We start from the raw sequence: 22,675 nt of genomic DNA on the forward strand, positions 1-22,675 counted from the left end.
GACACCCTCCCTCGAAGTCGCAGTAATAACAACCGCGGTGATTATGATAATAATAATAATTCCTGTTGTTGTACCTTGGCGCAGATGGCGGCTGCTATCTTAGGGAGATTAAAAAGAGAGCATGAAGTCCCATGAAGGCACCTGTCTCCCTGCGTGGTCAGTCGCTTCCCAGCGCAGACATAGACTGATGGGTTCAGCTAATCTTGCCCGAGGGCTGCTCCCGGTTTTGCCCGGGATGTCTTTAAGCTTCCCGACAGCGATCGGATTTAATGAAAGCCTTATTTTAAAACTTCTCGCCAGCTCCATCACGGGAGCAAGACGGACTCCCATGGTCCCAGGGCCGGCAAAGCAACCTTGGCGTGCTCAGAGCTCACGATCACCCGACCTAAACCCACTCCTCCTGCGGGGAGACACCTCCACCAGTAGAAGTACACACACACCCACACCCCCCTGCCCTACACCTCCCTGGCTGGTTTATCCAGGTGAGCTGCTGTGAGGTGGGATGCAGTATTTGCAGCAAGCTCGCAGTGGCCGCGGAACCGAAGCCTCTGCGCCCTCCGAACTCCCCACGCCCTGCCCGCGGGAGGGCGGGCACGATGCCGCCGCGGGGCGAAGCCCGGGGCGGGGAGAGCGGCTCCCTCTGCCAGCGTGATGTTACCCGGCTGCTTCCGAGCTCCCTCCTCGCCGGCAGCGGTTTGCTGGCAGTGCCGGCGGCGGACACGGCCGAAGCAGAGCGGGAGCCGACCGCCCTGCCCCGGGGCGCACGGCTGGACCCCCGCCCGCCGGTGCGCACCTCGGCGGGGAGCAGATCAGAGCCCTGCCTCCTCCGCACGCCGCCGGGGTTCCGCTCCCTGACAAACTCCAAGGAAGATCATTAGCATCCCTTGCTTTGCTTTTTAATTTTTTATTTTATTTTAGTAGATTACCAAAGTGGCCACGTAGACGTAAGGGTCACACGGCTCAGGCGAGAAGAACTGAAACTGTCACAGGAATTAGAGAAACAGGCAAAGCCAAAGCGAGAAGTCATCTCGTGTTTCTGCTCCAGAAAGAGCTCCCCGGACACAGGGTCCCTGCAGTAAGTCCCCTCCGCAGCCCGGCCGGGGAGCGACTCCTGCCTCGCTGCCGGCTCCGTGCATCTCCCCCGGGGAGAGAGACCCTGAGTACGAGAAATTACTCCCGACCCTATATTTTTCTATTGTTTTGAGCCGGTGGATCAATTGTCATCACTACTGTCACCTAAGAAGCAATGATTCCGATTCATCTTGGCATCTGATTTTATTCTAATGGGTTAAATTGGGTTCACTTTTACAATTATCCCAGGTTTGACTGCGTAGTATTGCATGACAACTCTCAGTTTCATCGGGTTTGGCAAAGCGAGGTTGCTCCATGAATCCGTATATCATATCACATCAGATCAGGCTGAAGTTTCCTGTTTAGCGACTCCATTTGAGAGGCTTTTTATGAAAGTGGGAAGGGTTGATGCAGTCCATGGCTGGTTCAGTGCGATTTGAAAAAAAAATGTGGAGAGATGGCAACAACACTGGGTTTGCTGCTCAGCTGTGAATAAGCACAGAACGAAACAAACGACATGATGGGGAAATGCTCAGCTCACGACAATATTTTTAGCAGCTTCTTGGCCCTCGCCTTTTCTTAATTTCCTAATATGTTCTTTGCTTTATTAGTTTTATTTACAACCAGCTCCCTATTAACACCTCACCTGATTACTGAGGAGCTGAGACAGCTGATCAAGAAAACTCAGCAAACCAGCCAAAATTGAGAGGTGGGATTTATTTTTGCTTTCATTCATTCTTATTTATTTATTTAGTTAGTTAGTATTGGAAAATATCGTGAAACAAATAGAAAATAAAAGGCAGGTATAAGTGTATGTTCGTGAGAGGTCAGAGGTTAGAAATTCACGTCAATTCTATATTAGAGGCTATGCAGACGAAGGGGGAGAGAGAGGGAGTGGGGGGAAAAAATCTTTCCACCAAGCAGCTTGTTTATTTTAATTAACATAGGGATCCTCTGCTAGGAACAAGGAACAACCTCCATCTACTGGCTGGATCATTGCGTCTCTTCTCCATCCAAAACCCATCCCTCATCACTCATTGAGGAGGGTACAATTTTGGAAGAAGCTTCTAAGGTCTCAAGGTAAGCCCCTGCATGAGTCTTTCCTAGCAATGCAGCTATTTAGACCTCACGGATGTCATTTACGGGGTGTTTCTTCAGAGTGGTTGGGTTTTTTTAAACAACACAGAATGGTCGTTTTCCCAGGTGTATTCGAAAACATTTGGTGCATTTGTGTTTTAATCTAGAAAAATGGCAGCCTGAGAAGACTGAGCCATTCAGCAATAATAATAATAATAATAATAATAATAATAATAATAATAATAATAATAATAATAATAATAATAAAGGGCCTCTTTTATTTTATTTCATGGAATGTCTCCTTTCACCTCTCTGTGAATCTAGCTTGTAAGGGAGTCCTTTTCAAAAGCTGCAAAATTTTTAATGGTTTAATTACAACCAGAGTGCAAGTACGATTAAGCTTAATATCAAACAACTAAGAAGCTAACAATGCTGAAGTCCTTGGCGGTGGCCAATTTCGTGTTAGACAATAATCTGCCTCTTCTGTTTTCTTCTGGCTGTCTGATTACTTGTTTGTGGTCAGTCACAGTGCTTGGCTACGGAGATGTGTGTCTGGGATTACTATGCAAAGCACCTATTTGTTTATTATTTAAATATCGTCTCCTTAAGCAAATGAATACGTGTCTTAATTTACGTGTTTTCGGATTACCGGGAGGTACAAGCATGTTGGAGTGTTTTAATTCGATGATGTTTATGCTCAAAGACTCTCCGCTCTCGCGTTACCCGCCGCGCAGCCGGGCTGGGGAGGAGCGGAGCTGGTGCCCGCGCCCCGGCTCCCGTGCCCCGGCTCCCGTGCCCCGGGTTCTCCCTCCCTCCAGCACCCTAATCCCGAAGTTGGTCTACGGTGCACCCGAGAGGGCTCGAGCCAGGAAAAAGATGGTGATGGTAAAACATGCCATTTCTGACGCAAAAGTGGACTTCTAAACAATGTCGGTCTTTAAAAAAAAATGCAACACATTTAAATGCTGGGAACGACACTAGCTGCATTTGATGGCACCGCCGAGAGATATGACTCTATTCAGATTTTCCTTTTTTGTGTCTAGATTGCTTGTAGTGGTCGCGGACTTCACAAAGGCAGGAGGCTGATCATTAACAGCACTGTACTCCACCACAGGCTCGCAGAGCAGAAAATAGCGTTAGGATTTAAAAATAGACCTGGCTTTAACCACCCGACTCGCAGGCGACAGAATCGTAACCCTGTTGCTGCTATAACTACGCGCTTTAAATTTCTGGAAATGATTAAACAGTGTCTCGAGCAGTTCGGGTACCTGACGGAGCCGGTGTGAAGTGTTGCTGCCCTTGCGCGGCGGGGGGCGGCTGACCCGGCGCCCTTCCCCGGGCAGCGCCCTGCGCCTGCAGTCCGGGACGTCGCCTCCTCTAGGATCCACTAAATCCAAACCATTCCTGCCTAAAGAACTCTCCTATTTCCCCCCTCCCCCACCCATGCTTGAATACCCTCCTCTTTCTTCTAATTATTGTTGGTCAATTATTAATTTGCATGTAGACCTTGTCCTAAATCCTCAGAACTAAACACAAGATCGTTCACGCTGTAATAGGCTTTAGACCGCAGCCCGTGGCCAAGAAGAATGAGGGCTCTATAGCAAGGCGGATCCCGGTGACCGCATGCTGAAATCTGTCCAGGGCACATGCTAATTACGGAGGTGGCGATGGCTCCAGCAGGCGCCCGGGAAGCGCCAGGCCGGGCTGCACCGGGGAGCGGCTGCCTCCGGGCGCGCGGCAGCTCGCTGGGGACAGGAGAACGTGTTACCTGTGGAAATCTTAGTAGCGATGGGTTTCCCCGCATCCTCATTAGCTTGGGGAGTCTGGGTATATCGTTACAGAAAAGCAAAACCTGAGAGCGCCTGTCATGTCACTAAAATATTCCCAACATTGCACATCAGATATGCCTCCCAAAATGCAGCGGTGACAGAAGATAAAAGCACCCTGCAACTGAAACTGCATTCAGAGGCGAAGTGCTAATGCAAATGGATTCATAAGGGATAAACTGGTAGATTTGGATCTCAGATTCTCTGTCGTGTTCTTTGTGAGCTTCTCTCCCCCTTCCCCAAGCAAACCAGCAAAACTATATGGAGACTCTCACTCTATAATGGCAACCTCTCCCTACCAGCCTGCCTTAGAGCAGCGGTGTTTCAATTTGCAGCGAGGAATCTCAGGAACATTGAAATAGATTTACCTTGATCTCCTACAGGCCTTTTGGAAACGGAGAAGTCATGTTTGATGCTAGCGACAAACTTTTAGTGTCCCTTTAGGTAAGAAGTGGTCTGCCAACATTAGGATGTTAATCAGAAAACGCCTGGGAAACCCCCGGCCTCCTTTACTGGAGCAGCAGCAGCTAGTAGCGTATCCTTAACCGTACCTGATGGAGCAGAAAGAAAGGACCCTCTAATTAATTAAGTGTGCCCAACCGGAGGAGGTTTAGTCACTTCTGAGTTTTGTTACGAGTCTGACCAATTATTCCTAACGGCGCCGTCGAGCTAAGGTAGAGATGGGAAATTCACAAACAATATTTTTGGTGTCTCTCTTGGAACGACGCTTTGTCACTGCACCTGCAGACAGTACTTCGGTGAACCCGACACAGCAAATGTCAGGCAGCGGGAGGAGAGCGGAGCAATGCCCGCACCCGGAGCACCCGAGACGGGGACGCAGCCTGCTCGGAACGCGGTGTCCCCACTTTAGCCGCTCTAAAGGAGCTGGGCCCAGCACTCCCAGACTCTTCCTCTCCCCGCTCGCAGCGGACGCGATGAGTTTGACTGTCCTCAGCCCGGCAGGGACACGGTCACAGTGGGACGGCGGCGGCGCGTTTGACGGGTTTCTCAGGGAGGGCCTGGGCCGCGCAGGGCGGGGGGATTCGGCGGGTGTCTCTGCCTGGCACGTGTGGGGGTGTCTTTGGCAACACGGGCGCGGTGGGAATCGCAGACTATTTCTAAGAGAGCAGGCGGAACACGGAACTGGGGCAGGGTGAGTTACCTGACAAAATAGCTGGACAGGAATAAGGGAACATTTCCCTCAGAGGAAAACAAGAACAAAACCAAAACAAACAAACAAAACCAACAACAACCAACCAAACAAAACACCCAAAAACCCAAACCCTGATTGTGCCAGTACAGTGGAAAGATGATCTTGCAACTATTAGAAAGAAATTCGTTTCTAGGTGAAATTTTTTTCACCTCTGTCGACAGCAACCACCGCAATCACCCACGCCAGGCAGGCGCACGCCTGTGGTAGCCCGTGGGCACAGGGTGTGCGGGGAGCAAATCCTCCTGCGGAGGGTTCGCCCACCCCCCACCCCGGAACGCGGCCGCCTCCTCGCTTGCCCTTTCGCTCCCCAGGCGGCTTCGCAGCGCTCGGCAAAGCCGCGGTCCCCTCGCCAGGGCTGCCCGGCTGGCCCGGGCCGCGCTGCCGCTCCCCGGCTGGACGTGGGGTGAGAGGGAAGCGGCTTCGCGAGTATCCGGGAGCAGTCGGGGCACCGCGGAGCGACGGCGGAAAGGAGCAAACAGCTCCCGTATCCCAGATTGAGTCACCTTGTTTATTTTTTCCTGATGGCTTGTTGTGCTAATTGACTTGTTTTCTCCAAGGAAAGCATATCTCCCTCCTCCTTCCTCACACACAGATTTTTCTTCTTCTTCTTCTTCTCTCTCTCTCTCTCTTCTTTTTTTTTTCTTTCCCAGAGCGGGAGTGCTCTACGAGAGATTACGGTTTGCGATGAGATGTACCCGGTTTAAGGGAGATTCCCTTACGCCTTTGAGTCTCGTCGGTTTTATAGCTATTACTCTCTTATTAAAACACATACACACATACAACATATTGATTTCCATCCAAAAGGGCTAATTACATTACTTACAGTAAATAGCAGCCCTGCTGTCCAGGGTCTAGTGTGCCAACAGAGAAAAAAAATCCCGGCTTATTTCACTTGATTGACTTCATCTTTGTGTGAAATTGTGTTTTATGAGCTGTATTCTGGCACTCGTAGGAATGTAGCAACATTCAATCTGCAAATAACATTAATTTTAGCTACTTAGGGGGAAAGAGAAGGGAGGAAACTGGCTGCCTGAATCTTGGGTTACATGGAAGAGGTGACTCGAAGAGCCCCTGAGGATGTCTCTGGGATGCTTTGGAAAGGAAGTGGGGGCTGGGGTACTTCTTTCACTAGTCGAGCTCGGGTTTGGTGTGGAGCGTCCCCCAGGGAGCGGGGAGCGCAGAACTGCCGCCAGGAAGATCCTTCAGGGGGGATTGAGGTGTCAGGAAACAGCCGGCAGCTGTTCCAGGGAAAGGCAAGGAAGAGTGGTGTGAAAAGTAAGTAGGAAAAAGGGAAAAGGAGGAGAGGCGGAGCAGAGAGGGAGAGATTGGCCGGGAAGGAATGCATCGCCCAGCACACAAAGATCGCTCGCAGCCCGCAGCCGGGGAGCAAGCGAGGGGAGAGAGCCCCGCAGGGGCGTCCCCGGACCGCTCCGCGCCCGCCCTCCCCGTCGGCGGCCGGGGCTGGCCCAGCCGGCTGCCCGCGGAGGGCCCGGGCGGGGGTCCCGTGGGGCTGCTGCTCCCCGGCGGCACCAGGGCGGGTACAGCCCCAGTAAGCGTTAGATCCGCCCGGGACCTGGGCGGGGGACGCCGTGCCCTCCTGCCACCGAAGGGCCCGCCCGCCGTCCCTCCTAATCACCCCCTCCACGGCCGCCCGGCCCCGGGGCGCGGGGCCGCTTCGTCTGGCCGCTTCGTCCCGCCTCGGCTGCCCCACAACGGTGCTTCTCTTTCCTCCACCCTTCCCGCGCCGGAGCGGGGAGCAGCGGTGCCAGCCCGAGGGGCTGCGGAACGGAGCTGCCCGCGGCGTGGCCCCGAGGGGAGTGGGGCCCCCGGGCCACCCTGCCCCTCGCCAGGCGCCGTCGCAGCCAACTCCCGGGACTCCGTGTTTGGGGGAGGTAATAAACCCCACCCCACATCCCCGACCGTAATGTTTGTCACTGCTTGCCCATCACTAGGGGTTGAGAGGAGTATGACAGGTCTTTGTTGTCTGAATAAAAATCAGTGGCAGCTCAAGGGAGAGGACTCCTCCTACTAAATTATCAAAAATGGGCTGGCTTTAGTCTCTTAACAAATTGGACAGAGCTCCGGAAAGCAGCAGTCCCAAATCCAACCTACAGGCACTGGGAACTTTAAAGCAACCAGGGACTGCTGAAAATAGCGCTTCTTTTGGTTTCTTTGTATTCAAAACTATATCCTTTCCCGAACGATTCTACTGCCCCAGGTCCAAGTCTCTCCAGTCAGGAGCCCCAGCTCTCCAGAACAGTAACAGATCCTTTAGCTCGCTTTTATTATTTTATTTTTTAAATTAATTATTACTATATTTTCTCCCCCTTGTTTGTTTTCTGCACATCTTCAGGAAGCCCTCGGTGCTTGTGCAAAGAGAAGCTCCTATTGCAACCTCTCTCCCTGCGCTGTGCGCCTCGGTGTAAACATTTTGGATGATCTAAAGACTCTGGGGTCTGTATATGGAAATAGTGGGGTGCAGAGCAGAAGAAAATACTTGTCCTTTCCGTCCCCCAGCCATGCTTTTCCACGGGATCTCCGGAGGCCATATCCAAGGAATCATGGAGGAGATGGAGAGGCGATCCAAGACCGAGTCCCGCCTGGCCAAAGGGGGACAGATGAACGGCCGAGAAACGGTAAGAGAGGAGCTGGCACTCTTTGAAAGGGAATCCCTGCAAGCATGGACCCACAGCGGACAGACCCTGGCTTTGGGGAGGAGAAAGACGCTGCTTGCCCCTGCCCCTTCCCTGCCACCCCTTGCTTGTAGAAACCCTTCCGAGGCTCCCTGTAAAGCCACCCGTAAGGCTGGGTGCTCTGCTGGTCAGGCTCAGATATACATTTGTCTAATCCATGTCGTTGCGTGTGCTCTCTGGAGTGACGGGGGGAAATATTTTAAATGGTAACAGGGCCAGTTTTTCAGTCCTCACAGCAAAGCAGCCCTTCGCCCCTGCTTGGCTCGCTGCGGCCGTTCTGCCCCGTCAGAGCAGGGCTGCAGCTGAAGTTTCTGAGGTGTAATTTACTTTTTTGCACTCCTGGCACCTCCTAAATTAAACCGCAAACCGCGACCGCTTACTTTTCGTAACCATTTTTGGTCTGAAGTGTGAGAATGATACAAAGAGGCACCGCTCTCTCTTAATGTTATGCCCTCCGACTACTTGGCTTAGCAGTAGTATCTCTTTTTTTCTTAGTCAAAGGACCAAAATCTTCGTAAATGTGCTAACGGATGGCGGAGAAACCGAGTGTCACGCTGTGTTTTGTGCGAAGCGAGATCTCCCTTTCTCCAACTTCTAGGGCTTCCGCCGATCGCGCACAAGGCTCTGCACACAAAGTAACGGCCTGGAAAACTGCTTTAAGGCTTTGAGCCATAGGGTCCTTCCCCCCTTCTCCTAAATAAACTCACGCTTTGTTATATGAGGATTTGCAATGTAAATTCAACTCGCCTTTTCAACTTCTGCAAAAAAGGGGGCGAGAAACACAACTTCAGATTGGAAAGTGAATGCGAAGCTGCCACTTTAAAACAGTTACGGCTTTAGGACAAAACGTTCGGGATTTTTTTTCCCCGGCTAGTTTATCGGCAAACGCTGCCCCAAGTTTCGGGGCAGAGCTTTTGTCTCCGCCGTCCCTCCATCGCCCTTTGTCCCGAGCGACACTCCTCGTGGGGAGAAGATTAGTGGGAACTTGCAGAAGTTTGCTGCTGAAAAGATGCGAGTTTTAGCTGAAACCAGCCTGTGCCACCTTTCTGTCCACAGCCCTGGCAAGGGTGGTGACCGTTCGTGTTCACTGCTTTTTACACCATTCACCTGTCTCCTTTCTCTTACTTCTGTTTTAAATGGCCTGGTTTTCTTTAGAGATGGGGTTTGGGCTGTTTTAAGCACGGGTGAAAATTCACCGGAAAATCGGTGCAAGCCTGCACTCTCCGTCATAAACTTTTGGTGCAGCAAAAAGGTATTTTCCCACTTCAAAATGCCTTTCTTGTGGAGTGCTCTAAGATTAAACCGCCAAAGTAACGGGGAAGCTCCAGACTTCAGCTTCGGGACCTCAGAAAAGAATGGGCTCCGCTTTACTCACTGAGGCCTAATCAGTTGCATTCACCTATTTAAATAACATTAGATCGTTAGGAGAGCTTTAATGGGCTAAACACGAAAGCTGAATGGCGGTAAATACTTTCCTAGCGGGAATGGTCCCCGTTGCCCCTCAAACTTCCCGCCGGGAGCAGAAGTTTGGTCCCAGGGAGCCGTCTCTTTGTGCAAGCTCCGGGCCCTGCGCAGTCCCCCGTCCCCAGCCCGGCCTGCCTGCCTGCCTGCCTGTCTTTCTCTCCCTCTCTCATCCCCTTGTGGTGTGGTTGTTTTGCAGAACATGCCCCCAATGAGCCCCGAGAAGCCTGCTTTGTGTGCTGGTTGTGGAGGGAAGATCTCAGACAGATATTACCTGCTGGCAGTTGACAAACAATGGCACCTCAGGTGTCTTAAATGCTGTGAATGTAAACTGGCTTTGGAGTCAGAACTCACCTGCTTTGCCAAGGACGGCAGTATTTACTGCAAGGAGGATTACTACAGGTACAGCAATCTGTCCCTATGGGTTCAAAAGCACACCCCCTTACAAGGCATTATGAACTGAAACGGTCTATTCTCCACATAGGCTTTCAAAGGTAGTTTTTCGCAGTCAGAGATTCCTTAATCCTGTAAACGTGTCCCCTCCGAAAAGTCTCGAACGTTTAAAAACCGAGGGGATCGACAAGGGGACACGCCGATTGAATATGTGTGGTGGAACACAAACAGGCGAAGGAGAAGACCTCGTGTCTCCCGCTGCTCTGCGGTTTCCCTCCGTAAATACCAGCGTTAAGACCTGACAAAGTTTACCTCTGCCCGTAGCTTGCCGGTGTTTCCGCGGGCCGGGCCCCGGGGCTGGCGCGGCGGGAGGGGCGGGAGCCGCGGCGGAGCCCACCGCCCCTGCCCAGCCCCGCGGTGCCAGGCGGCCGGGCCCGGGCACTCGGTCCGTGCGTATCGGCTTTCCCGGCGTTCAGCTCCCCGCGGCCCTTCTCGCCTGTACACGAATGGCAAGAGAGCGAGGACTGATTGACCCCCGGTCCGCAGTTCTTTATGCTCAGCAGCAGCGGGAGGGCTTTTGCAGAAGACCTAAGCTAACAGGTCAGCCTGGCAGACAGTGAAAGGCGTTTATCGCGGGGCCGTGGTGCTGGATCCCCGGTGGTGTTCCCGACAAGCCGGAGCACCGACGCTCGGCGGGCCGGGGGCCACCGCCGGCAAGAAGGGCCGTCCTAGGGCCGGGAAGGGCACGACCCTGGTGGGGAGAGGAGGTGGGCGGCACTGGGGTAAGGTCTTCCTTTACTTTTCTAGTTGATGCCCACTTTCCTGTTTCCTTCAGAAGGTTCTCCGTGCAGAGATGTGCCCGCTGCCACCTTGGGATCTCAGCCTCTGAAATGGTCATGAGAGCCAGGGAGTCGGTTTATCACCTGAGCTGCTTCACCTGCACCACCTGCAACAAGACTCTGACCACGGGCGATCACTTTGGCATGAAGGACAACCTGGTGTACTGCAGGGCCCACTTCGAGTCCCTTTTGCAAGGAGAATATCCCCCTCAGCTGAGCTACACCGAGCTGGCTGCCAAGAGCGGAGGGCTGGCCCTGCCTTACTTCAACGGCACTGGCACCGTGCAGAAGGGGAGGCCTAGGAAAAGAAAAAGCCCTGCCTTGGGAGTGGACATCGTCAACTACAACTCAGGTGGGAAACACACGCTGAACCTCCTACCCGCTCCTCCGAAAAGAGCGTTCTCGGGCTGCCCCTCAGCTAGGCAGTGCATAGCTCAGCCAGGCCAAATCTTGCTTAACCATTGGAAAATCAAACAAACAGCGCTCTGAGGGCTGGAGCGTTTGCAGGAAAGCTAACAGCAGCCTTCCTCAAAGGCTGTCTTTGCCTATTAATGTCAAACACCCAAACTTAGTCACTTCCCAGGATAAAGACCAAAAAAAAACCAAAAAACCACCCAACTCCAAAACCATAGTGTTCTTTCTCTATAGTAATCTCAGAGATACTGTTATCATTATTTGTGTTTTATTAGCAAAAAGCAATTCACCAGTTAGACTTCAAATTAGAAGTACCCAAACAGATCAGGAAAAAAAAAAAGAATAAAAATTATAGTATATGGCTCCTACAATGCTAATGCAGTATCCACATAACTCGATATAGCTATTTAATTTGTAGTAATTAATACTTTAGGCTAAATAATCCTGGTTTACTGGCATATAAACGACCAAACTGTACAAGAGGTCAACGAATAAATGTTGTTCTCTGTAACTAAACCCTATCAAATGTAATTCAGGATAATGGTTTCTGCTCTCTCAACAGCAGGAAAGGAACAAGTGTTACTCTCTATTAAATTTCTTCCCCTAAGTCCAGTCACTTAAGTACCCAAAGCATGCCTAAAATTACAATGTTAGGGGCCAGAGGTAAGGGACGTTCAGGTACGGTCAAGCAGTTCAGGTGGCATTTCATTAGAAGGAAGACGGAAGCAGGCTAAACCCGAATTAAAAGTTACCGACTCTAAAAGTTATTTTAGCGTGGACGGCCAGGAGGAAAGAAGGGTGTGGGAAGCAGGAGCGGTGCAAGGTGTTTCCCCGTGAAGCGGGGAGCCGTTCCGGCCTGGCAGGCAGCAGGGGGCTCCGGGCGGAGCTGCCAGTGCTCGTCCCGCCGGGGAGCCGGGAGAGGGGTCAGGGCCTCCCCTTCCAACAGACGCGGGTCGATGAAAGTGCACAGATTTCGGCCCGGAACTCTCTTTCCCCCACCCCAAGTTCAACCCCCCGACACCGCGATTCACAAGCGATCCTCCCCCGCCCCCGCAAACCCCTTCATCCCCCCCGGCACCTCCTCCGGGGCTGCTTGGGAAACGGGCTCTCGCTGGGAACCGGGGAGCTGTGCGAGGCTATTTCATCTCCTCTGATGCGTAGATCTTGGAGCCAGGGTAATCACTGCGCTAATTGTTCCTTGTTAATTGAAGATGACATTGGAATCCCTGGCTACGGAACGGTTTCCAATCAATCCTGAAAGCTGCTAAAGAAAAGGGAACCTGTAGCGCAGCCAGGATTCTTTCAGTCCCGCTTCCAAGGGCGGATTTCCCGTACGCCCGCCCTTCGGTGTCTCTGATCCGCACACCAACACCCCAGGTCCCCAGATCCCTAAATGTAACCATTTCTAGGGACAATTTACCGTTAGAGTTAGGACCCGAAATGAGGGAGAGATGAAGACTTGTGGATATGACAAAACACCCCTGAAACTTAGGGTCAAGATTCAAGAGAGACATTATTCGCGAACTCAGTAATAGTTTTTGTGTGTTAGTCTTAAAACTCTCATTCTTCACAACGAAGGGACATAGATGTATCGCTGACTCCAAACGAGATTAAAAGGCACCACGTCTCACTTCCCTGAGATCTCACAGAATTCCCCGGGCAACGGAGAGGGAAGGGGGGAAAAAAAAAAACAAAGGAAAAAAAGCGCGCGCCTCTCTAATCTGTTGTTTTGGACTCAGTCTAGATGGTTGAGAAATTTGTTCTGTTAGGACTGGTGATTTTTTAGAAAGTATTATCTAGCAATGACCGGGGTTGACACATGGTCTCGAGAAAATACAGTTTGCAGCCAAACTGTGCATCCGGTGCGAACGACTCCAGCCCGTTGGCCCACTGCGCTCAAGATCCAGGGGGAGGAAAACGAATCTCTAAGAGTTACGAAATGAGTTGCAGTAGATGAAATCGCTACTCGAAAGAAAAAAAAAATCTCTATATAATTGGCAGCTACTTTCCTACACCCATTTTTCGTTCCTTGCCCTGTGATTCAGTAATTTGTCTTGCACGTAATCATTTACAAAGGGCAACCAGTCCACAGAAAATTAAATGTAGGATACATGACTGCCGCCTTCAGAGGGAGAAGCGAGATGCGGGTAGGAGCCCATAACGCACCCCCCAGTCCGCACTCGGGACCTTTCTCCGGGGCATTCGCTGCCCTCTTGCACGGCGGACCCGCCGGCAGCCCCGCCGCAACCTGCCCGGCACCGCGCTCGGGCCTGCGGAGCGGCGGGGATGCCCGGAGCGGCGCGGTTCTCCCCTCCCGGCCCGGGCTCCCCGGTGTCTTCCCGGCTGGAGCAGGAGCCCCGAGGGGCAGCCCTGACCCGTCTATCACTAAAGCACACCTAAGCCGGCGCACAGCACTCCGCCTCTAAGCAGGCGGCTTCCAAGTTGTATCAAAAGTTTATTCCTGCCACTCAATGTTTGACGAGGACCACAAACCCCAGTAAACCAAAGCGATATTCCACCAAAACACGGATGATCTAGGGTGTGCCCATCGATATGGTAAGCCATTATGGAAAACGAATCAGACTTGTAACAATAAACCAGTGCAATAACTCTGATTGAGGCTAAAAACTTCACCAAGCTGAGCATAAAAATATGCATATTTGCAAGCGATCTGGCAGTACCTGGCTCAGGTTTGAGTGCACATTTTGTATTAAGGGTGCTGAGTACAGGGACAGAATGGAAAATCAGATTCTGCTGCTGGATCTATAACAACTTTTCTATTCTGTGTTTTGTTTAGTAGTTTAATTTCTGTTTCTCAGCTTCCCAGTTGTAAAGTGGAAACACAACAATAAATAACTCAAAATGTTATGAGGTAAAAGCCATTCGTACTTGTGAGCTGTCTGGAATTAATGTGAAAAATGGAAGAAACTATTCAAAAGTACTTAGAACATTCAAGGCTTTCTCTATATTACCTCTTATATCATAGAATTAATATGTATTTTGAGGGAAACTGTGTTGACTTACAGCCCACAGGATATAGAAATGAGATGGTGAAGAAGATTTCCCTAGGAAAATATTTTACACAGCTGTTGGTCAAAGTGCTGTTTACTTTATTTCATTATATATATATGTATGTGTGTAAAAAAACATGAAGAATTTACTTGAAGAATTCTTGGCAATAAAAAGCAAACCGTTCTAGCTCTTTCCAAAGCAAAATTAAACAACCCTGCAATTCAGCTGCAAATAAATGAACAATCCCTCGCCCGATTTTTTGCTTCCCCTTAGTTCTCCAGGCGATAGTGTAAAAACTCTGATCTATGATGTGGCCGAATCACATAATGCTGTGTCACCTACGTAAAACAGAGAGTGAGCTAATAAATGTATAAGATAGGATTGTCTGAGGATGCTTGGGGCCCTCTTCCCATTTTCTCTTGAAAGTGAAAGCCCAAATAAAGTAGATCACAGACAAAAAAGTAGATCACTGAAACAAAGGCAATAAGCAGGACAGAGGAGCCCAAGGAAGTTAATGTTGCTGCTGTAAACCTGAGTGACCCAAGGAAAACAACAGAAACAAACAGCTTGCAACTGTCTGAAGTAAAACGTGAGGACTGAATTCTGGTACTCTGATTTATGTTGGCTGATGAGTTACAGCGCATGCAGTTTGACTGAAGGCACTGTGATTGCTTGTGAAAACAAGTAGTAAACACAATCCAAATCTGGTCTGAAATTGTTTTTAAGGCAACTTTCAACTCCTGGTATTTTCAGAAGTGTCAGCTTACTTTGTTTGAAAGTGCAGATATACTTCTTACCAAGACCAGAAGCAAATCCAGCTATAATTAAATATTCACCTGATTTTCTGTCAAAGCGTTCTCTTACCAGCATCTGTTCATGTTGACTTGTCTTATAATTCAAACAAGAAAACACCTCCAAGTAGCTTTTTATTTTCTCCCGGTTTTGAGTTGCTTTCTTTGCCTTGCCTCTGTTTTTAGCACTGTCAACATCAGTCTCTCTGTATTGTGTGCTTTCCCTTTTTCTCCTCCTCTCTCTCTCTCTTTCTTCTTTTTCTTTTTTTCTCTTTTTTTTCTTTTTTTTTCTTTTTTTTTTTTTTTTTTTAATTTAGAAATGGGGATCAACTAGGCCTAGCAAATAATCCAATAACTATCGGAAGGCAGTTCAAAAATTCACATGACCAACTACTGAAACTTGGTGTAGTTTACAGACATTCTGAAACATTTTTAATTAAATTAGCTGTTCTTTAATTAATATTCCCTGCTATGATGACACCATTAATTTTCTCCCATGTGACTGAGCCATCTTTATAAAATGGGATTCTATAAACTGGTAACTCTATTTTAAGCCAAAAAAAAAAAAAAATAGATGTCTTTCTTTCTTTTCCCCCCCCTCCCATCCCCAATACTGGCATTCCTTTTCCCAATATGAAGTAATGATGCCACAGTTCCAGAACAGCTGCAACTCTTGTGTACAATTCACACCCATTAAAGTGTAATCTGGAACAAATTCATCTTTCATAGACATTTTGAAAATCCTGCATCAGGGAAAGCCAGGAAACTCCTTTAAAGTTTTCAGCCACTAGTTGGTTGTTTATAGAAACTCCCTGAATCAGTACCAACTAAGAGCTACTGCAGATTTGGATTGAGATTGAGGCAATGAATTAAGCCTTGATGTAATTGCTTTCTAGACACGTTTTACAGGTGGAAGTCTTCGAGCACTTCATATAAACTCCCAGGCAAAGTCCAAAAGCGTTTATTTTATCAGCAAAAAACTCCAGGTTTTGCACTTTCTTGATGAACTGTCATAAACTTTCCTGCTGTACATCTCTTTTTATAGGTTATTGTGATTTGGGAGGAAAGCTCAGAAATATTAAAAATGCTGGTTTGACCTTTATTCTTCTCTCAAGTTAAGAGTGTTCGAGATTTCAAAATCTGAATGAGATTTTAAATGACTCTTTGAACGCCCAAAGCAAAACCACCACCACCACAGGGAAAAGGCTTGTTTGAAAATAAATGCAAAAGGAGAGAGAAGTTTCTAAGTCTGCCCTAAGTAGGTACAGGCCTGGGAGATGTAGCATGTTTTAAGAATAGGAGAAGGTCATCTTCTGGATCTTTTTTGTCTGCTTAATAACCACATCTGTACTTATCCTTGCACCAGTTTAGCCCTTCCTTCCTTCCTTGCTTGTTTCTTTCCTTGCAAACAGTATGTGACTCAAGATTGTTTCTTTGATTCATTTTTCCTACATGATGTGGACACTGACTCCTTGTTTCGTTTTGTTTATTGAACAGGCTGTAATGAGAATGAGGCAGATCACCTGGACAGAGACCAGCAGCCTTACCCCCCATCCCAGAAGACAAAGCGCATGCGCACCTCCTTCAAACACCACCAGCTTCGTACCATGAAGTCCTACTTTGCTATCAACCACAACCCAGATGCCAAGGACCTCAAGCAGCTTGCCCAGAAAACAGGCCTGACCAAGAGAGTTCTGCAGGTAAGAAGCCACATCACAGGCTTGACAGAATTTTCCTCTACCCCTGCCAGTCAATAGCATTTCCCTTATGTGTAATGATAACGATATATGTAGAAAAACTTTTCTGGGTGTGTCCCTAGTGGGTGTGCAGAGGGGTACGGTATGACATGGCAGGAGTGCTGAATGCGTGCCCTACCACCCCAAGGCAGCCAAATCCTAAAATGTGATTTGTAATTAGTTGCATCCTCAACATGAGGAATCTGTCTCCAGAGTCTACCAACCCAGCAGATATCCTGGGATCTGTAGTCTCTCTGTAGTGACCTTATTAAGGGTAGACGTAGCAAATCTACTCATTTTATCCATGCTGGGTGAAGCCTTTGGGCTCCCCTGGAGTAGTTAATGTGGCCCCTCAGTGAGTAGATCCCCCGATATGCAGGAAGCAAGTTTTGAACGATATGATCCCCAGGACCAGCTGGCTCCCTCTCTCAGTGCCCGTTGGACTACTGTTACCAGTAAGGACCTACATAGTAAGAAGTCCCTCCCCTGTGAAAATACATTCAAAAAGTCAGTATACAGTGTATGCTAGCTCAGCGAAGTTAAAGCGAGGTGTGTATTATATGTAGAGTGCCAAAGAAGGGCAGCAATTGAGGTAGAAGGACAATCCATTAGCAGCCATTCCTTGTCCATGTCACCTAAAACATTTTTAGTGAACCTTACAGAACAGAAAGACTAGGTGACCCATATCAACAATCCTTATGATAGGGATGGTGTAATTACCCCTCCTTCCTCTTCAGTCTTCTAAAATTGTCAAGACAATCTTCCAGCCTTGGCAAAAATCTGCTCATTCATCTTTTGCCTCAACATTTATTATGTGTCTTGACCCCAAACATACCCAGCTCCTGAGTACGTTACATGGCCACCAAGAAAGTTGCTTGGGTGAATGAGTGAGCAGATTTTTCTTACGGCCACTCTCTGAGGTCTGTGCACTAGGCTGCAACATCCCCGTAAGTGCCCGTAGCACTGGGCTTTGTACGCAGGGTCCCGCCTGTGAAAGAGTCAGTACAACCAGTAGCAAGTGAAGCTGTAGAGTGACTTAGTTGATTTACCACACAAAAACAAATATAAAAAGATGACTTAAAAGCAAGAACAAAGACAAAAATAAGGAAAACAAAACAAGCATCGGTAAAGAAATCAATTGGGATTGGTTTGCAGGTTTGGTTTCAAAACGCAAGAGCCAAATTCAGAAGGAACCTTTTGCGGCAGGAGAATGGGGGTGTCGATAAAGCTGATGGCACCTCACTTCCGGCACCGCCCTCCGCAGACAGCGGCGCACTCACTCCACCCGGCACTGCGACCACTTTAACAGACCTGACCAATCCCACTATCACTGTAGTGACATCAGTGACCTCTAACTTGGACAGCCACGAATCCGGGAGCCCCTCACAAACTACCTTAACGAACCTTTTCTAACATTTCATGATTTTTTTTTTTTTTTTTTAATTCTTACTCTTCTTCTTTATTATTATTATTATAATTATTTTTATTATTTTCAAGCCTTTTTTTTTTTTTTAAACAAATAACAAACCCACAGAATATTTGGGAAAATAAACAGCTTGATGTGTAGCATCTGCAGCCACTTGGCAAATGAGTTTGAAGTAATATGTTGCTATAATAAGTGAACATTTATTGTTGTTAAATTGTACTCAAATTTTTTAAATTAGTCAACTGAAGAGAAGGTTACGAATCATTCTAATAAGTGCCTCTTTAAATTGTATGTTACTTATTTCCAGAACCTTGAAAAAAAGATTGCTACCACAAAAAAAAATATTTTCCCTCCTTGATAACCAGATAAAAATCCGTTTAATTATAGCCAAAAGAATGCTGCTTCAGGATTGTATGTTCACTTACAGCATTTACGAACCCTAATTTTAACTTTATAATGCATCTAAAAATTTTGTACAATTTATTTTTTATATGTTGAAAAATAAACATGAAATGAATTAAACCAGTCATTGAAACAGTCAGAGTGCAAGTGCCAGTGCTTTTTTCAAATGCATTAGTCACAATCCTGATCGTCTCTGAGCCTGGGGGAGTCTCGCTGGGAGCTGAACGCTCCTCTGCCTGTTCTCCCCTAGCTGGGGTGTCCCTGGCCACCGTCCCTGGCCACCATCCCTGGCCACCGCTGGCAGCTGGGCCTGGCTGGGGGTGCGGGGAGAGGCCAGGTGGTGAGCGTGTGCCTGGCTGAGGGTGGCAGGATCAGGCTCTTGGGCTCCAAATTTGTGCCCTGTACATTAAGGAGGCAAAATCCAGAAAACATCTTCCAGAATGAGCTCAATCCTATAAGGATATTAAACTACTAACTGCAGAATAACAACTGAAGTGAGGAGTCCCGCTGATCTGAAATATCACATAGGGAGGGCTTTCCGTTTTTGTCTCTCAAGTAGTTCTGATGTGGAATTAAAAAAGTGTGGCTGGCTACATGGCGTTGATGCCTTACCATTAAAGCAAACAGAGGTTGTCCAGCTGCTTTAGTGAGCACGAAAATTATTTCCAAGAAGATGCATTTGTACTGTTAAAATGAGTTTTGGATAATTATTTTGTTTTTTTCCCAGGGAAAATGGAAATAAGCAAAATATAATTTATTAAGATGTTTAAGGAAAATGATTTCAGTACAATTTATTCATTACTATTCTGAATTTACTTTAGATATTTCCTGAGATTGTGTCAGACACTTTGTTTAACATATGAACTTAGAATCTTTAGCTCATTAATATCGTTAACAAATACTTTAATTTTTTAAACTTTGTATAAAAGAAAAAAATGTCAGCAAAAATTCTTACAAAAATGGGAATTGGCAGTGAACAATTTTAAAGCAGATAAACTCAGAAGCCTTGTGGATGCTGATCTGAATGCATTTCTTAGTTTACAATAGTGACCTTTCTTTTTTTAATTTTATTTAAGCTAAAAGTCTGAATGGTCTGGGCAGTGGTGAATGTTCATTTGTATCCTTTTATTGTAGTTGAACACCAATTAGATTGTGGAGAGTCTCAGAAACAAAACCGAATAAAAACCAGTCAAGATCTATGTCTTGCTTTTAGTGGATTGTTAAGAATAACTTTGCACATATATCCCACTTTTTAGACACCATCAAATCTCATTTTTGATGGTCAAAGTGGCTATTTAATATATTTTAAAGGTGTCCTTTTTGGCTGTATAAATGTGTGGTTACATATTGACAGTTCACTGCCCACATTAAAGTGCATTATTGTAATTTTTGCTCAGGGTTTTTTGAAAATTAGCACAGAAAAGTAGCTTATTTTTAAAAAAAAAGATGATGGAAGAGATGTTAACACTGTAATAGAAGAAAGGTGTGTTTGCCATTATATATTTAGCAAGTATGGTTTTCATCTTCTACGGATATTAAATCTTGACTTTTCCTATTTCTATTACCTTATGGGCATTTACCACTAACCAGACCAAACGACCTTGGTAAGGCTGAGATCTTTATTAATACACTTTTACAGGTAAAAATATTGATACTTATAAATTTTGTTCTTTGACAGAACAATATATGGTACTAGAGATCTACTTTATTAAGTAGACTAATTAAAACTCAGTTCTACTATGTGCCTTATGATATACCTTGGGAGTAAGTTTGTGAAAAATCAGGATATATGTGTTGTTTGTTAAATTAACTGTTTTAAGCCCTTTTGACACCTCACTAGTTTTGTACTGTTTTACCTCTTATTTCTGAAACTCTTTTTATGGTGTATCCTGTTAGAGGGGACAAACATGTCATAGAAAGCAGTTGTGCACTCTTTCAGATATAGTTGATAAATCCAATAATCTTATATATTGAGCTTCGTGTTTATAGTACAGTAAGTGGTCTAGCAAAATTGTCCATGTTTCTTTGTTTATTGATAAATGCATTGTATAGAAACTATTCCCCCTAAATATTTATGGACCAAACAGTTGTGATATATCCTATTAAATTTGTGTGAATAAACCATTTTGAATCTAAGGAGTTTTATTTCCCACCAGTTTTTTTTTTTATTATTATTATTATTATTTTATGTTGTTTTTTTTTTCTTTTCTTAATTTAAAGTCTATATGTGCCAATGCGTCTCTTTGCTTTTACACTACCTGTGAACAATTGGTATTAAACATGGAAACACGGCCTTTTAAATATTTAAAAATACGGTTCCTTCTTAGGTTTTCAGTTTCTTCATATTCAATGTATATGCTACTGCAGGTGCAATTTAGATTTTAGTGTTTTAACCCCCTTTTTTGAACATGCGAAGTAATGCCCCACTGATTTGATACTGAAACCCTGTCTTAGACTTCTAAAAAAGCCAGAAAACTAGCAGCTAAAGTAATTGCATGACAAATATAACCTAAATAATATGATGAAATGAATCAAGATTTAATGCTAGGTATATTGAACACAAAATAGAATTGCAGACCCCGAAAAGCCAGGTTGCTCTGTAGTTTAATAAATTGTCACTATGATTTCTTTCAGGGAGAACAAATCATGGGGCATTACAGCCAAACATCCCGACGTTTGAAAATTCCCTAAAGTATTAAAAGAAGGGGAAAAGTTTGATCGGAAATCCACTGCAGTGAAGACAAAGACAATATTAGGTTATGATAATCATACATTTAAAAATCTATTGAGCCAAAAAAAAAAAAAAAGACTTGATGTCATTTCCTGAATGTTAACAAAACATATGTTATTTTATGGTGTCTACTTAACAAAACTGAAGGCTTCAACAAATTGTGTGGTATTAAAAACAAATTTAGAGAAACTATGTATAAAACCAGAGCAACCTGGCAGCAATTTACCCAGCCCATATTAGAAGAAAATTTTTCGTTAAAAAAATCACATTTGTCAAGCACAAGTATTTGTAAAATAAAACCTGAATGCATTCATTCCACTTGCTTGCTAATGTGTGCTAGTCATATCTGTTAAATGGATTTTTGTAAATTCAAAGAGAACTTTTCACTCATTTGAGATCATAGGAATCAAACCCCAGTAACTTTAGTACTATTGTTTCTGATTTTTTTTTAAAATGAGACAAATCTGCATGCACTTTTCCATCTGTCACACTAGTGTACATTTCTGTATGATGAATTTCTCTTTGATGTTTCTTGTATAATAGCTTTCATTAATAAACATTTTATTTGATGCAAACATAGTTAACTTTATGTAAACACATAACTAATTGTTCAAACTAATTTAAACTTTTCTTTTGAAAAAAAGCAGTACAGTGCAGTTCCAATATGTTATATATATCTAAAATCACAAAGAATGAGGTAGCAATACTGTTGCACAGTGTAAAATTATTTCCTTTGGTGTTAACTCTTTAATTTTTTAACTTCTTGTATAAAATTGACCTGTTTAAAACAAAATCCCATCAGCATCAACAATAAAACAATGCCCAAATTCTTCATCACTGAAAGGAAACATAAGCAGTACAGTATGCAAAATCCTCAATGACTTTTAGAGTACAAAGAAATAATTTGTGGATCCCTGAGCTGTTTACATGGTCACTATGCAATGAGCAAGTACGTTACTAAAAGTTGGTCCTAGGATTCCCAGTCCAAATCACAGATGATTTTTACAAGCCAACAAACAAGTGTAACAATAACCAATTCTTAGTAATGTGGTTTTGTAACTGTTAAGCAACTATTTGAAGAAAGATTTTTTAAAAGTATATTCCTATTTAGCTGTATAGCCAAAGCGTATGTTAAACAAATTAACATATAAAAGACTTGCCAGAAAATCTTTCATTAAGATGACATTTTTATTATATACTAATGAACCCTATGTAAACGATGTAACTTTTATGAATGATGGACATTAAATATTTCACTTACGTGTATCCTCAGCATTTTGCATGTTTTCTTAAACTTTTCCAGTTTCCGAATTCTAAAAAGAAAACCATACAATTATTAACAACACAACACAAAGTTATGTACAGATTACTGCAGCGACCTCTGGAAACCAGTAACTAAGGGTGTTCTAATGGCAATAAAAAAGTATCATTTATTGATGGCAATTATGGGAAGCATTGTTTAAACAACAATTTTATAGTATGTTGTAAAGTTCTATTGAGAAAGGTTAGCATGGTGACTTAATTCAAATCAGCTTGATCAGAAATCTAAGTAAATTGTGAAATTCTTAAGCTGAGCCTTATGTGTATTTA

At 45.7% G+C, this 22,675-nt stretch overlaps 1 protein-coding gene across 10 annotated transcripts; it reads left to right on the top strand.

Moving 5' to 3' along the window:
- The first annotated feature begins 1,962 nt into the window (after positions 1-1,962).
- LHX9 (LIM homeobox 9) lies at positions 1,963-22,351 on the top strand. 10 transcript variants are annotated; one of them, XM_065072356.1, is made up of 7 exons: positions 2,133-2,151; positions 7,541-7,609; positions 7,705-7,823; positions 9,541-9,743; positions 10,570-10,925; positions 16,288-16,490; positions 17,682-20,490. In XM_065072356.1, the coding sequence occupies exons 3-7, from the start codon at positions 7,707-7,709 to the stop codon at positions 17,937-17,939; spliced, it is 1,137 nt and encodes a 378-aa protein (XP_064928428.1). In that variant the 5' UTR covers positions 2,133-2,151; positions 7,541-7,609; positions 7,705-7,706; the 3' UTR covers positions 17,940-20,490. The 10 variants fall into 10 exon arrangements, with proteins under 10 accessions (XP_064928432.1, XP_021149751.1, XP_064928426.1 ...); XM_065072360.1 differs by lacking the exons at positions 7,541-7,609; positions 17,682-20,490 and adding an exon at positions 20,989-22,351 and having other exon boundaries at positions 1,963-2,151; XM_021294076.2 differs by lacking the exon at positions 7,541-7,609 and having other exon boundaries at positions 2,009-2,151.
- Positions 22,352-22,675: the final 324 nt, after the last annotated feature.

Source organism: Columba livia, chromosome 8 (genome assembly GCF_036013475.1).
Source record: "Columba livia isolate bColLiv1 breed racing homer chromosome 8, bColLiv1.pat.W.v2, whole genome shotgun sequence".
Taxonomy (NCBI): domain Eukaryota; kingdom Metazoa; phylum Chordata; class Aves; order Columbiformes; family Columbidae; genus Columba; species Columba livia.